This window comes from Pteropus medius, unplaced genomic scaffold (assembly GCF_902729225.1).
Source record: "Pteropus medius unplaced genomic scaffold, Ma_sr-lr_union100, whole genome shotgun sequence".
In the NCBI taxonomy this organism is placed as follows: Eukaryota; Metazoa; Chordata; class Mammalia; order Chiroptera; family Pteropodidae; genus Pteropus; species Pteropus medius.
The window spans coordinates 2765790-2781160 of record NW_024348242.1 but is presented as its reverse complement, the minus strand read 5'-3'; the positions used below and the strand labels follow the sequence as shown (position 1 = coordinate 2781160).

At 56.7% G+C, this 15371-nt stretch overlaps 1 protein-coding gene across 2 annotated transcripts in view; it reads left to right on the top strand.

Annotated features, from left to right (window-relative positions):
- LOC120615992 (transmembrane protein 132B) overlaps nt 1–15371 on the top strand; it is a 245614-nt gene that overhangs the window by 133820 nt on the left and 96423 nt on the right. For both annotated transcript variants that reach the window (XM_039879241.1, XM_039879242.1), the window contains one exon: nt 12518–12664. In XM_039879241.1, the coding sequence (XP_039735175.1) occupies nt 12518–12664 (147 nt within the window). The remainder of the gene's footprint in view (nt 1–12517; nt 12665–15371) is intronic.

Genomic DNA, 15371 nt, shown 5'->3' with positions numbered 1-15371 from the left:
GAGCATCCCTTAGACTGGGGCACGTGAGCATTAGTCACCAGACCCCTGTCCTATCTGCCTGCCCAGCTGCTCACCTTTCTGTTACCTGTCTGGTCCCGAGAGGCACTTGAGTTTACAGCTATGAGTCTGAGTACATCGTGGGACATGCACGGCCTTCTGGAAGGCTTCCCAGCCCCAGGCCTGGAGGAGAAGTGGCAGAGACACCCCCAGCCCCTCTCCCACCAGTGACCCGAGGGCCCGTGGGAGCCACCGTGACGGAGTCTCAGTGGCACCACGTGTGGCTGAGTGATGGCGGTTCTCACGGCTTCTGCCTCTCCCCCAGCTCTACCCACGCTCATAGCTCTGCCACTCTGCCCCTCAGAGGCGGGCTTACTTTCAGTCTTTATTTTTCAAACCTGTCTGGCCAAACAGGGCCGAGAATCAGTAAATTCGAATGTAAGAAAGTGAAGCGAGTTTGTGGTTGGAGTCATACCTCTTGCACGTTTTCCCCCGTCCCCCAGAGCCTGGCGGTTGGTCTGGTGGGGACAGTGACGCTGGTTGTGGGTGGAAGCAGGACGGAAGGGGGACCAGGCACTCAGCGCCTGCCATGTGCCTGGCCAGGCGTTGTGCCGTGCCGTGTAAGTACGTCCACTCATTTACTCCTCAGGGCCACCGTCCATGTGGCCACCACTGTCCCTATTTCACAGACAGGAAAGCTGAGGCCCAACGAGGCTACAGTAGTGAACGCTGGTGTCACAGGTGGAAAGTGCCGGGCTCGGCTCAGAGGCCTGTGTCGGGGTCTGGAGGCGGCGCTCACCTCCGCGGTGCCGATGGGGCTGGGCGTGCTGCGTGCTGGATGGAGGGGACCCTGACCAGGTCTGCAGTGCGTGCCCTGACTGGCCGCCAGGGATGCAGAGCGTGGGCCAGGCCAGCTGCGTCCCCGGGCCCGGAGCTGCGGGAGGGGACCCGTCACCATGGGGGTGCCGCCCCGTCTGCATCTGCTCACGCGTGTGGCCGTGGGCGTGCGACTGTGCCCTGTCGCAGTTTCACGAGGAACGGATGACGTAGCGTGTGAACGCGGTTGGCACGCCTTCGGGTGCCAGCGGAATGTGAGGCGCCACTTCCGCTGCTGCAGAGATGCCCGAGGCGGGTCAGGGTCCGGGGCCGGAGACCCGAGCTGGCGCCCGTGCCACCCGGCCCGCCTCCGCGCCCACAGCGGACCCCTGGGCTCCTGCACGGCTTGGCTAGGGGGCCTTGGTGATGAGCAGCCGCACGAGTAACCGAGAGGTGGCCACACCAGTGTCCTCCGAGGCGTCTGCCGCAGCTGGAGAAAACGCGGCTTTGCCTCCGATGTCACGTCGCTTTGTTTCTCCCCGGGCTGGACAAAGCCTGGTCCTCTCGACGGTGGGGACCTGCCCCATTTCCTGGTTTGATCCATTTGGCACCTGGGCATTGAGCACTGAGTGCGTGTGCAAGGCGTGTGCAGTGGGGCATGCAGTGAACGGAAGCGTGACGCGGCCTCTGCTGTCGTGGGTCCTCCCGTCTGGGGACCGTGACGTGCGTGAGAACTCACGCATGTGAGTGTTTAGTGCCGGCCAGGATAAGTGCTGGGCTGGAGGGACCGAGGCACAACAAAAGGAAAAACATCTACCCTAGTCCTGCGGCCCTGGGAACACTTCCCTGAGCAGGTGTCGGCTGCGTGGAGAGTCGAAGGAGGGACGGGGTGACCCAGGATGGGGGTGCGGTGTGAGGGTAAAGGCTCAGGCATAACGAGCAACATATGTGAAGGACTCAACCAGTTAGGGTTTGGGTGAGAAGGACCTAGCACCCCAAAGAGAATTTAATGCAGGGTCAAGGGAGCCAGCCAGGGGTGGTGAAGTACCCGGGGACAAGGGACAGTGGCCAGCAGGCTCCATCCTGGCTTAGGAGGTGAGAGCGGGGCGGGGATTCAGGGAACCCAGGGAGAGCGGAAGCCGGGTCAGGACGCGCCCAGGAGCTGCGTTTGGAAGGAGAGGACCTCGTGCATAGTAACAAGCAGGACGATGCTGGGGCCATAACTCCCTAGCCCGCTTCTCTCCCCGTCTGGTCGCCAGCTGCACTGGCCATCGGCTGTCCCCAGCTGGAGGCCGGCGGGAGGAAGAGGGAGCCTCTTACGGTGCCATCCACAGCTGTCGGCCCCTGGCGGGCCTGAGCCAGGAGGGAAGGCTAGGGAGCAGACCTGCAGGAGAAGCAGAGGATGACCAGTGCAGCCAGGTGGGAAAAGGGTCTGGGGCGTCTGAGAAATTGAGGGACCAGTAGGAAAGCAGAGCCATGAGCCTGAGAGGCAATGGAAAGAGACCACTAAGTGCTGAGAGACCATCGCCCCCGACACCTATGCAGTGGCTACTGTGATTCCATTTTACAGACAAGGAGACGGAGGCTCAGAGAGGCCAAGTGGCTCACAGAGCAGATGAATAGCAGAGCCAGGATTTGAACCCATGAAGGCTGATTCCAGAGTCTGTGCCTTTAGCCACTAAGCTATCAGCTTAGCCGCCAGTTCCAGTGGGCGTTTCCGTGATCTCTGACTGCGGCCAGACCGTGCAGGGCCTGTGGGGTCTGGGCTTTCCCTAACGATGGTGGTGGCCAGTGGGTTTTAGGCCTGGACGTTTGACCGCTCAGGACTTTGAGCAGACCGCCCGGTCACTGTGTGGTTGGGAGCTGTGGCTGTGGAGTGCTCATTCCAGTGACCCACAGCAGGATGATGGCCGGGGGCATAGAGGGAAGAATAGGGCTCGAAGATGGACCAGGTGTGGAGGCGGCTGCAGGACGGGGGCTGCCAAGGTTGGCCCCAGGTTTCTGGCTTGATCAGTTTGGTGGATGGTGGTTGCTGGCGCCTGGATGTTTGTGTCCCTCCGCCCCCGCCCCAACTGATATGTTGAAACCCAAATCCCAAACGTGATGGCATCTGCTTATGGAACGTTGGGGAGGCACCTCGGGCATGAGGGTGAGGCCCTCGTGAAGAGATTGGCGTCCTTATGAGAAGAGACAGGAGAGCTTGCCTCCTCCCCCGTGCTCTCTGCCATGTAAGCACACACCTAGAAGGTGGCCATCTGCACACCAGGAGGGGGCTCTCGCCGGGAACAGAACGGGCCAGCACCTTGATCGTGCACTGGGCCTTCCTGGAGGAGACTAAGAGAACGAGGTGGTTTCGTTTTATTTTTGAGTGAGTTGGTCTTGAGGTCTCTTTCAAACATGTGGAGTTTCATTTTCCTTTGAGACTTCTAGGAGGCGGTTTCAAGTGTGTGTGTGTGGCTGTGCGCCTGGGACTTAGAAGGTTCTGTGTTGCAAGAAATAACTGTGGGTCGTCATATCCTAGGTGGTAGGTGAAGTTGTGAAAGTGGATTTGTGTGTGTGCGTGTGTGTGTGCGTGTGTGTGCGTGTGTGTTTCTTGGTAGCTCCGAGTACCCAGGTTACTGACAAGTCTTCACGGACAGGAAATATCCGACGTGTCAGGGTGAGCCCGTGATCGTGTCTGCGTGAGAGAGGAAGAAATAAAAACCTTCATTGTGCCTCTCAAAATACTTTACATTACTATGACAAAACGACGCTTTACTGGGCATTTGAAAGTTTATATCACCAAACATTCTACAAATAGCGGAAAACAAAGTCGATTCCATCAAAGGTCAGGTTATTTTTGAGTTGCGAGTTGAATTTTTATAGCTTTGCTTTGTTTATTAATATGTATTACTGAAGGGATGCGTATGTCAAAGGGAGAGGATCTCTGATTATTTCCGTGGGTTTCCTTTATTTGACATTTGCTCTCTGTACTCACAAGGACAGTTGCAATATTGAATATCCTTCTGCCGTATGTTCTCTTGTCCTTGGATTACGGGGGTAACTTTATATGTGTATCTTCTGTGACCTTTGGGAGGACTGTATTTGATCTTCGGCGTGGTAGAAATGGCAGAACCTGTTTTTGTCAGTGCACTTTGAATTGCAAATAAAAGAAACCCAGCTCAGAGTGGTTTAAAGGGAATTTACTGGCTCATGTAACTGAAAAGTGTAAGAACAGCTTCAGGTCTGGCTGGATCCAGACGCTCAGACGGTGTGGCCAGGAAGCCATTTCTTTCCACCTGTGCCTCAGGCTTCATTCTCAGGCAGGCGGTGGACTCTTGCATCACTCACTGCCTAGTGAAGACGGAGCTGGGTGCAGCACTTCCTGGCAAATTCTGGGTCACATGTCTATTTCTGAGCCAATCAACTGCAGCCAGGGGATGGGATATTCTGCTTGGTTTGGTTGGGTCACCTGGTTCCTTCTTGGACCCAGCACCTTGCCCAGGAGGACACAATGCTTTCATTGGCCATCCACGTAGCTGTCCTGCAGCTGGGGGTGGGGTCAGCTCAACCTGAACCACCTGGCTGAGTGCGGGTGGCTCCTAGTGGACACAGATGCTGTATCAGGTGAGCAGGTGGGTGCCGAGCAGACCCCACCGGCCCTGCTGGTCTCCTGCGGGTGAGCTGACGGGGTTGGGAGCTTGTCGAGCGACTGTCAGCACAGCTTTTCTGTGCCCGTCAGTCTGTCCCTGAAGCATTTTAGCGCCAAGGGATGGCTGTCTGGAGTGGCGGCATCGAGGGCTCAGCCGGCGTGTGACAGGGACGGCACCTGGCTGGCCTGTCACGTCAGCGGCATAACGAGCACTGCACAGCCATGATCTGCGCTCAGCGCTTCGCGTACTCTGTCTCCAATCTAATTTAATCCTTGCGTGACACTGTGAGGCAGGTCCTGTTATTAGTTCCATTTACAGACGAGGAGGCTTAAGTCAGTAATGTAGCTTCACAGTCTGTGGTAACTTCACTCTTCCGTCCGTCTCCATTTTTCCTGCACATAGTAGGTGGTTAACAGCTGCCACACGCTAGATACTCCGCACAGAGACCTGAAATTAAAATCCCAAAGCCCTGAGACTGTTTCTACATTCCGAAACCCTTTCATTTCAAAAGCATCTCTGGTTCTTAATTACTCTACGTTCGCTAATCCTAGGTTTGCGTAGAACAATATTGCCTTACTAATTGAATCACAAGAAGCCATTTATTGGGCCCTGAGAAAATATCAACCTCCCTCCCTCCTGCCAAGTACCGCTCACAGTGTGTGTGTGCATGCGTGTGCGTGTGCGTGTGCGTGCGCGTGCGTGTCTGTGTGCGTTTAATAGTTTTGCTGTCAGACGGGCAGACGTTGTCATTAACTTCACTGTGGGGCGTGACGATCGGAGGGATGGCTGGGAATCAGAGAGGAGGGAGCCTTCTGTGTTAGGGGAGACTTGTCATGTCAGATGTTTAAATGGGGCCTGAAGGTGACTGATTTTTGTGGTGGAAGCCAACACTTGAGACTGTGTAAAGAACCGATATGGATGAGTAGACTGCATTCCTGGTGGTGGGGTGCTAACGGACTTGAACTTGTGGCAGGTATTTGCTTCACAAATGTGACAGGATATCCAGAATTTGTAGGGAAGTTGCTTCCTGTTCTGTTTGCTGGCACTATGTGCTCCCCATAGGGATGAGGACAGACCAGTTAGAGAGTGTCCGCAGCTCAGCCTGGGGCCAGTTTGCTGAGGAGTTTGTGTTGGGGGTAGGTGGTGGTGGCGGGGCATTATCTGGACAGAGGCTGAAATACTTCGATGTCTACAGTGTGTCTCAGGGGACTGTTGGCACGGGAATGGGACAGGACTGTTCTGCTCACCTCAAAGCACTTAGCATCCCCAGCCCTCAGCCTTCCAATGGCAGCGGGGTCCCCTGCTTCCACCAATAAAGCAGGGAACAACGCATAAAAATCCTGCTCGCCTGTGCTTAGGCCCAGTGGGGGAGACAGACAATGAACAAAGGAAGCGAAGTGTGTGGCTGTTAGGCCACGCTCTATTTCTGGCCTGGTGGCCTAGGAAAGGTTCAAGGAGAAGGAGACACCTGCCCACACCTGAAGAGGGTTAGGGCGTGGGTCCTGCAGGTGTCTGGGGAAGCCTTCCAGGCAGAGGGAACAGCATGGCCGAAGGCTGAGAGGCAGGAAGTCACGTGCCGTTTCAGAGCCACGAGGAAGCCAGCTCCCCACCAGTATAGAATGCGGGCGCATTTCACACACGTGACATATGCATTTTTACGAGCATTGCCATTCGAAGCTACGGGAGCATTATGGGGCGTTTTTGTTTCATTCGAGAATGTTTGGCCGATTCAAACGAATCGACTGAAAATGAGAATGTACAATCTCATCGGTGACTGTGAGAAAAAGCAGACTTGATTGGGACTTGTTTTTCTGCCTTGAGAAACAAAATAAAAGATTACAAGTTCATTTTATGTTAAACACAATTTGGGTTCAGTGAGTCCCCACTCTGCCACTCAGAGGAGAATGCATCGCCTGGTGACAATTTGTTATTCTCCAATTTTATATAACTGCACAATATCACGCTTTTTATTTTACACTTGACTTTGCCAGGGGTGGCACAGAAAGGACCAATTTAACAGAAATATTTGAGGGCTTCTCCGATTCCCCAGGAGTGCCACTGCACTTCGCTATTTATGCCGCTGCCTGTCGAAGTGCTTCTTATCCTCGTGAACTGTCAATTAGTATCTCTGAGGGGCTGCCAGTTTGCACGCCCCTGCCCGGTTGCCCTTCTCTGCAGCTTGTCAGCCCTCCAGGATTACAAGCTTTGCAATTTTGTATCGCGGTAGATCTGCATGGCATTTGCATTGTTTTTAGAGCCCACTGACAGCAGAGCTGGGTCACCCCCAAATGGTGGGGATGCCGGAGTGGAGAGTGGGGGCTGACCTCCTAAGGTCAGGTCGTCAACAAATAGTTTCTTATTTATCCAAGTTATCTGCCAAGGTATCCTTCTCTCTAGAATCCCGTAAGTTCAAGTATTCAGAGAACCAACACTTGCGTGCCGAAGACCTGTGGGAATATGGATGTCAGGCTATTGGGGACTGTTAGAAAGTTGTTACATAAGCGAGCCAAAGATGATCCCTGTTTATGGGCCCCTGTATCATTTATTTCTTCACAGCAGACTTGGACCTGTTAGCTCAGCAGTCTGCCAGTGCGAAACTCAAACGTTTACACGTGTACTTTTGTAAGTTATACCCTAACTAAGCAATGTTTTTGGCTACACAAGACTTGCCTTTGCAAACCCTGCGAACCTGTGCCCAGTGTCCGTCAGCTACAGTAAGGTCAACCCTGGAGCTCTCAGAAGCTAAGCCACAGCTGCACCTTGGAGTTCTGTGACCTGGAGGCTCCGTGCTGTGCCGCTTAGTGACAGTATCCAGACCCAGAAGCCCCTCCGCGACCCTCAGAGCCTTCTCGCCCCCCTCCCCTTCCAGGGGGCGGCCCGCTGCCGTTTCGTTTGGAGGGTCTCATGCTGTGAGGGACTCAGCCAGCAGGCAACCCTGTCAAGTCCTTGCCCAGATAAAGCTTATTGTGTGCCACTGCCACCTTGTGGTCACGTCTCTTTCCTCGAACAGCCCCCCAAACCCCTCAAGCTCATCCTGGTGCCGAGACCATCAACCGTTTTCACATAGTTTTAGATATTGTGGTTTTTAAATAACAAGCGATGAGAATATCAACACGCCTAAAAATATTTCTCTAAAACATACTTAATGAATATTCAAGACATGGGTTTTTCTGGGCTTAAATTGTTCTAACAAATATAATCTAAAATTGGAAAGGATTTGGACCAAGAATGAGAGTTCAGGAACAGTTTTATTGAGCTTGGTCACGTGGACGAGGCTCCAGTCCCTGCAGAAGTCAAATTGATTGCATGTGGCCCAAAGGCTCCCGGCTAAACAAAGATCATCTCATCAGGAAGGTCACTCCGGGGCTTAGAGGTCAAGAGCCGAGGGCAAAGACCAACCCTCTCTTCCATCGAGGTTACTGCACATCCTTTACTGCACATTTACCATGTACACAACAAAACAAATACCAAAGAGGGGAGTCTTCTGTTCTAAGGTGCCTGGTCTAATAGGAGACACACAGGTGCACTCAGTGGGGGGTGCGTCGTGCCCAGGGGGCTGGTGGGCGTGTAGGGGGAAGGAGGTGGAGAAGCCATGGGGCTCTGCCGGGGCTCTGTCCCTGCCGAGTGAGCGTGAGCGGAGGCCCGGAGTCCAGATGTCTTTCTTGTTGCTTATCTGTGGCAGCTGGGGTGTCACCTGTCCCCAGTCCAGCCAGGAGGGCGTTCCCCTGGACTCAAAGACCCTTCTTGTCACAGACGAGGCCAAAGTTCCAGGCCGCTCTGTGCCCACCCGCCACCCCAAGCAAGCACGTAACCCTGGGCACCCCGAGGGGCAGTGGTGGTTTGGGGGAGAGCCCCCACGTATGTCCAGGGTGGCTGTGCAGTTACCGGTCTGAGGCCTCCGCCTGAGCTTGGACAGCAGGAAAGTCACTCCCAGTGGTGGGGGTGCCCCTGGCCGTGACTTGCTTTGTTTTGAGCTTTGTACCGAACTGTAACATGCGTGCAGAACAGTGCGCATGCGTCGGCACAGCCCGATGACGTCTCACGACTCCCCACGCGCCCAGAGCCCAGAAGAGGAAACAGAACACTGCTGGTGCCCCCGAGGTCCCCGGGCACCCCGTCCGGGCTCTGCCCGCGATGCCGACGTCGCCGTGCAGACCGGTTTGCCCGTTCGGGGCTTTCTGTGCGTGCGGTTTCGTGGGGCGCGGTCTTCGGTACCAGGCCTCTGTCGCCCAGCGTTATGTTTGGCGGGACACCGTGTTTCGTGTGGACGCTCCTTCTCGTTGTGGCCGTGTCTTGCGCCATCACGCGACTGTGGGCACCGTTGGTTCTGCTGTCGAGGAGCGACGGAGGCCGTTTCCGTCCTGGGCTTGGCGGGACCGTGCGGCCACGTCGGGGGGACGGTGCGTGCGCTTCCGTGGCGTCCGCCTGGGGTGGCAGCGCCGGGGGCAGGAGCTGCAGAGAGTCAGGTGCGGCTGTCGTCGCCAGACGGTGCTCCAGGGAGGTGGGACCAGGTCACAGCCCGGCAGCCGTGCCCACGGCCTCGGCCACCCCTCCCCCTGCCGGCCTAGCTGTTTTCTGGGTTTGCATCGTCGCCGTCGATGGGGAAGCGCCTGTTCGATTTTTGTACTGTGCTCGGAGATTTGCTAGAGTGGGTTGTTCGTGTCAGTAGCGACCGTGATGATCAGTGACGGTCATTGAATCAATAACGAACACGGCCGTGGGGATGGCGTCTCTCCTGCGAGGCTTCAGTGCTCGTGGGAATAGTTAACGCGTGACTTTCGTGCTGAGGGCTACTAATCTCAGCATGTGTAAAATCTGTCTTTATTGCAGGTTTTCGGAGGTACCTTTGCAGATTGAAAGTCTATTTTGGGTGGAGGGGCAGGGCCCCAGAATGCCCGGAAGCGGGTGAGGTGGGTATTTGGTTTCTCGAGACGTCCCCTTTGAAATTAATTCCCTGGAATTCACCAGGTGGAAGTTTCTGGATCCCCTTCTGTCCCACGTTGCTGATGCAGCAGGGTGGCCGGCAGGGGCCTGACCTTGCTGTGGGGACCCAAGGAGACAGGTCCAGCTGGGGCAGAGACGTTCGTGGTGGCCTCGGGGCCGGGGGCCCGCACCCCCAGGAGGCTGGGAGAGAGGGAAAGCCATCGCCTCCCGGAGCCCTGACACCAAGCACAGTGCTCCATTGTGGACAGCGAGGGCGTGGATGCGGCCTGGAAGCTGAGAGCCTGAGATGCCAGTTGGCCGAGCCTGCAGGGTTCCCGGCTGCCCTGGGAGGCGGTGCCCAAGGTCGGCCCCTGGGATGGGCCAGGAAAGGGGAAAGGAGCCAGAGGCTGTCCTGGGAGCTTAGTGCCATGTGGACAGTGTTCCTTGTGTCCTGTGAGGGAAACCCCGGGAGGCCCCTGGGCCTGTCCCCTGCCTCTGCTCAAGTGCAGTAGCTTCACTCAGGGTCCGCAGGCCTGACACACAGCCCTAGGCGCTGGTGTCACCCTGCTGGTTGCTGGGATATTGAAAACTATTGACACGTGCTGGTTAACCGTCATTGTCCCAAGTCCGTCTCGCACGCCCCAAGGACCCCCAGATCTCTTGGGGACCAGCAAGTACAGTAATGTGAGCCTTGTGGGTGGCTTCCCAGCCTGCTCGGGCTCTGTCCCTGGTATGAAATACTCTGGCTTCCCAGACCCCCAGGGGGAGCAATGGCCTCAAAGAAGCCACGTACCCATAACGCCCGTTCTGGCATTCTCGGGCCCAGCCCTGCCTCAAAATTGGACTTTGGAGCTGCAAAAAATACCTTCAAAAACTGCAGTAAGGACAGGCAGGCCTATACGTATGCGAAGGAGAGTAACTGTGAACACAAAAGTCACGAGATGGGCGGGGTGGGGTGCGGGGGACAGCCCAGGAGCACAGGGGGGAGACACTCGTCAGATCGACTCAGCGGTGCCACCCGATGAGTCCCTGACGCCTAGGGGACCTGTGCCTTGCTTGTGGAGCAGAATGCAAGCAACGATGTAAACAAAAGCTCGGGAGAGCCTGCAGTGATATGTTGTTTCGGTGCCTCTGGGGCCGATGGGAGGGGGCTGGGGACTGGGGCTCGGTTGTTGAGCTGAAACCATAGGCCAGCGCCATCACTGGACGCAACTTCCGAGGCATTGTCAGGTGATAAATGACGCCAGTGTGGGTCATGGAGGAAACTTTCTGTGCCCGGGGCAGAGCCGGGGGGTGGCTTTGGTTCCTAACCCTGGCTCCGCCCTTGACCAGCTCTGTGGCCTCCCGCTGGTCACTCCCTGGGGAGTGGGAGGGTCGCCGTCCTACAGATGCCCGATGGAAATGTGTGTTTGTGGACGGACACGATCAGCTGTTCAAGTGGCAAGTGCCGATAGAAACGAGGTGCCATCGATGGCGGGAGGCCTCCGCTTGCCGAGAACATGAGTTCTGGAACGTTCTCTCCGACCGCCCCATTTGACAGCAGGATGAGATGGCTGAAAGTGGGCACGGAACAAGACGCCTCTATTCGCGGTTCGCATGAATTAATCCCTGGAACATCGTGATGTGATGGGTGAGCAAGAAAGCTTTGAGGACGGAGTAGCAGATCAGTCAGGAGAATGCGGCAGGAGGAACGGTGGCATCGGGGCGGAGAGGCGTGTCCGAGTCGCTGGGCGTCACAGGAAGCGGAGACGTGCCCTGCGTTCAGTTAGACACGCAAGTGTTTGTTCCCTCGGCCCGGCCCGGGGTTCCATACGGCGGGCAGCAAAATCTGGGGGTGTAGGGGATCCCTCCATTCCGGAGCTCTCATCCCCGCTGCTTGAGATCCTGCCTGTGGGGATTCCCTTCTTTAGGTCCTAAAGATTTTTTGTCTTGATAAATCCTTTTTTTAAAGTCTCAGCCACTCCTGTGAAGGGCCACGCATCTGATTTTTTTCCTTGCTTTTTTTTTTTCATTGAGATAAAATTCATATAACGTAAAATTGACCATTTTTTAATGAATAATTCAGTGGCATTTAGGACATTCACAGTGTTGTCCCAACGAGACCTCTACCTACTGCCAAAACGTTCTTGTCGCCCGGGGAGGAGACCCGTACCCGTTAGCTGAGCAGTCACTCCCATTGTCCCCTCGGCCTTCCTGAGGCTCTGGCAGCCACGAGGCTGCTTTCCAGCTCTGCGCAGTTACCTATTCTGGATGTTTTACGTAAATGGAGTCATATAATAAATGGCTTTTCTATCTGGCTTCCTAGAACACTGTTTGCGAGGCGCATCCCCATCGGAGCGTGTGTCGGTGCTTATTCCTGTTTGATGGCTGAATCGTGCTCTGCCGTATTCATGGACGGGCCACGTTTTTCTTAGCCTTTCATCTGTCCATGGACACCTGGGTTGCTTCCGCCTTTTGGCTCTCGCGGATGGGCTGCCGTGGGCACGCGTGCACCCGTCGTTTGAGTGCCCGCTTCCCACTCTTTTGGGTCTGTATCTAGGAATTGCTGCGTCACGTGGTCGCTACGTGCTTCACGCTTCGGGCACCTGCCAGGCTGTTCTCCGCAGCGGCTTTCCCACCGGCCGTGCGGGAGGGTCCTCGCGTTCTTCCTTGGGGACCTGACTTCTGCAGACCCTGGCTGCATCATCTTGCCCAGACGCTGCATTTATTTCTCTCCCGAGGACTGCGTGCCCCCTCTGTCCCCTCTCTGTGTGGCCCCCAGCTCCTTGGCCCCCGGATGGGGCCACCCTCTGAGCTCCGCCGGTCTCCCCAGCTGCTCGTGCTCCTCCCTCCTCGTGGAGACCTCCAGGTGAAGAACAGGCCCTGCAGAGCCCCTCCACTCCTGCCCGGACGCGTCCGCGCCGTCCTCGTCCCACGGGGCCCCTGGAGTGGGAAGCGATCTGCTTCCCAGCACGAGGACGGTGAGATGCCAGCTCCCGCTTCGGGATGCTTGTGAAAATACCAGGACAGTTTGTTTGCAGAGGGAAGCCACTTACAGCCACTCTTCCCTGCCTCTCCCAGAGGAGGGGACATCTGTTCTACTGCCATATTTTTACTACCTGTTTTGAACTACAATGGTTTTATATGTATTTTTTTTTCCCACCCCACAGAATTAAGGCGGCGGCAGGTGTGAAAATAATGGCCGTGAGAATCAGCAGCGAAGACCAGTGGGCAGTCCAGGAAGAAATAGACAACGGCAGTGTTCAGACGACGGCCACCCTCACCTGCGTGGGCCACCACCTGGATGCACAGAGCAGGTAAGCGCTGAGCTCCCCCAGGCGACGCGGCAGCGGGGGCTCGGGGCTGGCCGCCAAAGCCGAGAGCGCACTCCTGTGTGTGTAAGTGACGTCTCTGCCCCTGGCGGAGGCTTCGGCACTGCGACGGCTGTCCCGTGGCTTCGGGAGGGCCGCGTCCCAGGAGACGTGCCGTGCGAGACATTCATTCTTCACGCTTTTCGTACGCCAGCGACCTAATGAGCTTGGCGGGCTCAACAGCCTGAACGCTCATTAGTCCCCGTGCAGGGTTCGATGGCCATGGTTTAAGGATTTACTATGATCGTTGTTATTGTTTGCAGCGAAGAGCTGAAGGACGAGATGGGAAAATAGACGTGCCCTAAGCGGTGAGGGGGAAGGCGCTTTTCGGCGGCGGTAGCCGCTGCACGGATGCCTCTTGGTGCTCACCTGCGGTCTCCGGGCCCATAGCACACCTGGGCGTGGCCACGCGGCCGCGGAAGGTTAAGTGGGGTGAACTTGGCATGGCTGGCAGGCAGCTCGTCTCCTGCAGCTCAGACGCCGGCCTGGGGTTTTATGGCCGAGCTGGCCGGGGGAGCAGAGGGAGGGCAGGGCATCACTGGCCGTCCGCGCCCAGCGGGCAGGAAGCTCTCGCTGCAGCGGGCTTCCCACCGTCTCTGCCTCTGCTCGCTCCCCCTCTGCTGGTCACCGTTGGCTACAGGGTTGCTTCAGTGGCCTGGCGAACCAGCAGTGCTGGACAGGTGACCTCCCTGCTTTAAAGCCACCGACGGCTCACGCTTCAGCCATCATGAGACTCTGAGTCCTCAGATCTGTAACTCATCACCTGCTGCTGGTTCTTTACTGTGAGGTTGACAGCGCTCGGCACAGAGGGGGAATGAATGAATGAATGAATGAATGGGCCGATGGGTGGGAGCAGGACCGGAGAGAGCGGGTAGGGCTGGCCTTTCCCAGCGGAGCCCTGTGCCGAGTGCTGCCTCACTCGGGTGGCCCCAGCCGCCTCAGCCAGAGCTCTGTGCTGCCCGCCTCCGAAAGGCTGTGCCCAAGGGAGGGAGGGACTGGGGCCAGGGGCCAGGGGCCAGGGGCCAGGGGCCAGGGGCCTTCTACCAGGAACACTGATCGAGTGATAGGGGCGGCTTTCGCTCCATGTTGGCGTTCCAGTCACGTCCTTTCTGCCCCCCACGTGACCCACGGCCCCCCTGGGAGTCTGCATCTGCCTGCCGAGCGCCCCTCACCCTGAGCCGTCAGCAGATGCAGAGAGTCTAGGATTTGTGTGTCCGCTCAGGTGCGTTCAGCGGCCAGCAATAGAACACCGGTCCGAAAGCGGCTGCAGCTGTTGGGCTGCATCCTCTCACGTGACGGGAGATGTAGAAGTGGGTGGTTCTGTGCTTGGTTAGTCCAGCAGCACAGTTTTGTCACTCAGGGGTACTCTCCCTGTCCACTGCATTGTACCCAAGTCCCTGGCCGTCATGCTCCAGCTGGTTTCCTCATGGTCGCAAGGCGGCTGCAGCAGTCCCGGCCATCACAGACTCACCCGGGTGTGTACAGAGACTGGAAGCGAGGGGGCCTCTCCTCACCCATCTCTTTTTACCAGAAAAGACCTTTCCAGCGGCATCCATGGCAGTGTCCCCTTTGGATCTGGTCAGCAGATGGTGGGCTCCAAGCCTTTGCTGTGAAGCCAGCTAGTCCGGGAGAGCGGCCGTCTGGTGTTATTTTCCAGCTTTGTTGTGCGTGGGGGTCTTTGTTCCCCGGGGAAGGCGGGAGAATGGGCCAGCAGCGTTTGCCACACTCGTCAGAGGTGGTGTCAGTCACCGGTCGTGGCTGGCTCTCTGTTTTGTGCAGGGCCCTGTGTGTTTGTGTCCCCACTGGAAGGTTTCCCCTTGGTTTCTGGGGTGCTTATTGGGGCTTTTGTCCCTCCGATGCCGTTAGGTACCGTACTGATGAAGTCCAAGCAGGAAGGAGGACCTAGGCCTCTGACGCATGTGGAGAAGCTCAGGGCTGGACAGGGACCGGGGAGTCTGGGTCCAGGAGCTCGAGCAGCATCCTTAGCAACCTGTCTCTCGTCTTTCCTCTGGGCCGGCATCATCTCCAGCAGGCTCTTCCTTCCTGGCGGCGTGTGGGCCACCAGCACCTCCCGGAGGCCATCCTGCTGGCTCGGTCCCTTCAGAGAGAACACCGCTCTTCCCATGAGGTCCAGCACGAGTCTGGGGGTGCTGGTCACTGGCTCTGCTTGGGGCGACTTAGATCACAGACGCACCTCATCCAGTCCCTGTAGTCATCCCTAGACGACATGGGCTTAGAGTATGGGAGAGCATCCTGGAGGGGGTGGATGTTGGGGGGTGCTGGGCAGCTACCCTAGTTCTGCTGACTCTGCTGTAGTGCTGGAGGAGTCCAGATGGGATGCTGTGACCTACGCCCTCAGAAACCACTGTCTGAGCACATGATGGCGGTACCTGTGGTGTGTGCAGAGGACATTTATTTTGTCGAACTATTGGACCGATCGAGTGGTAATGTTTTGAATTGCAGGGAAAACACAGGCTGTGGTTATCACTTTTGGTTTTGTAAGAATCGATTTTGCATTCCCTTTAGAAGAGACAGAAGAAGGTTACAAGAGAAGAGAATTTGTTATATAACCAGAGTTACATAATCGCAAGACACCTCGCGTTCCCGTGTCCCCTGCACCTTTCTTCGCTGTCCCTTTCTGCCCCCCCGGGCT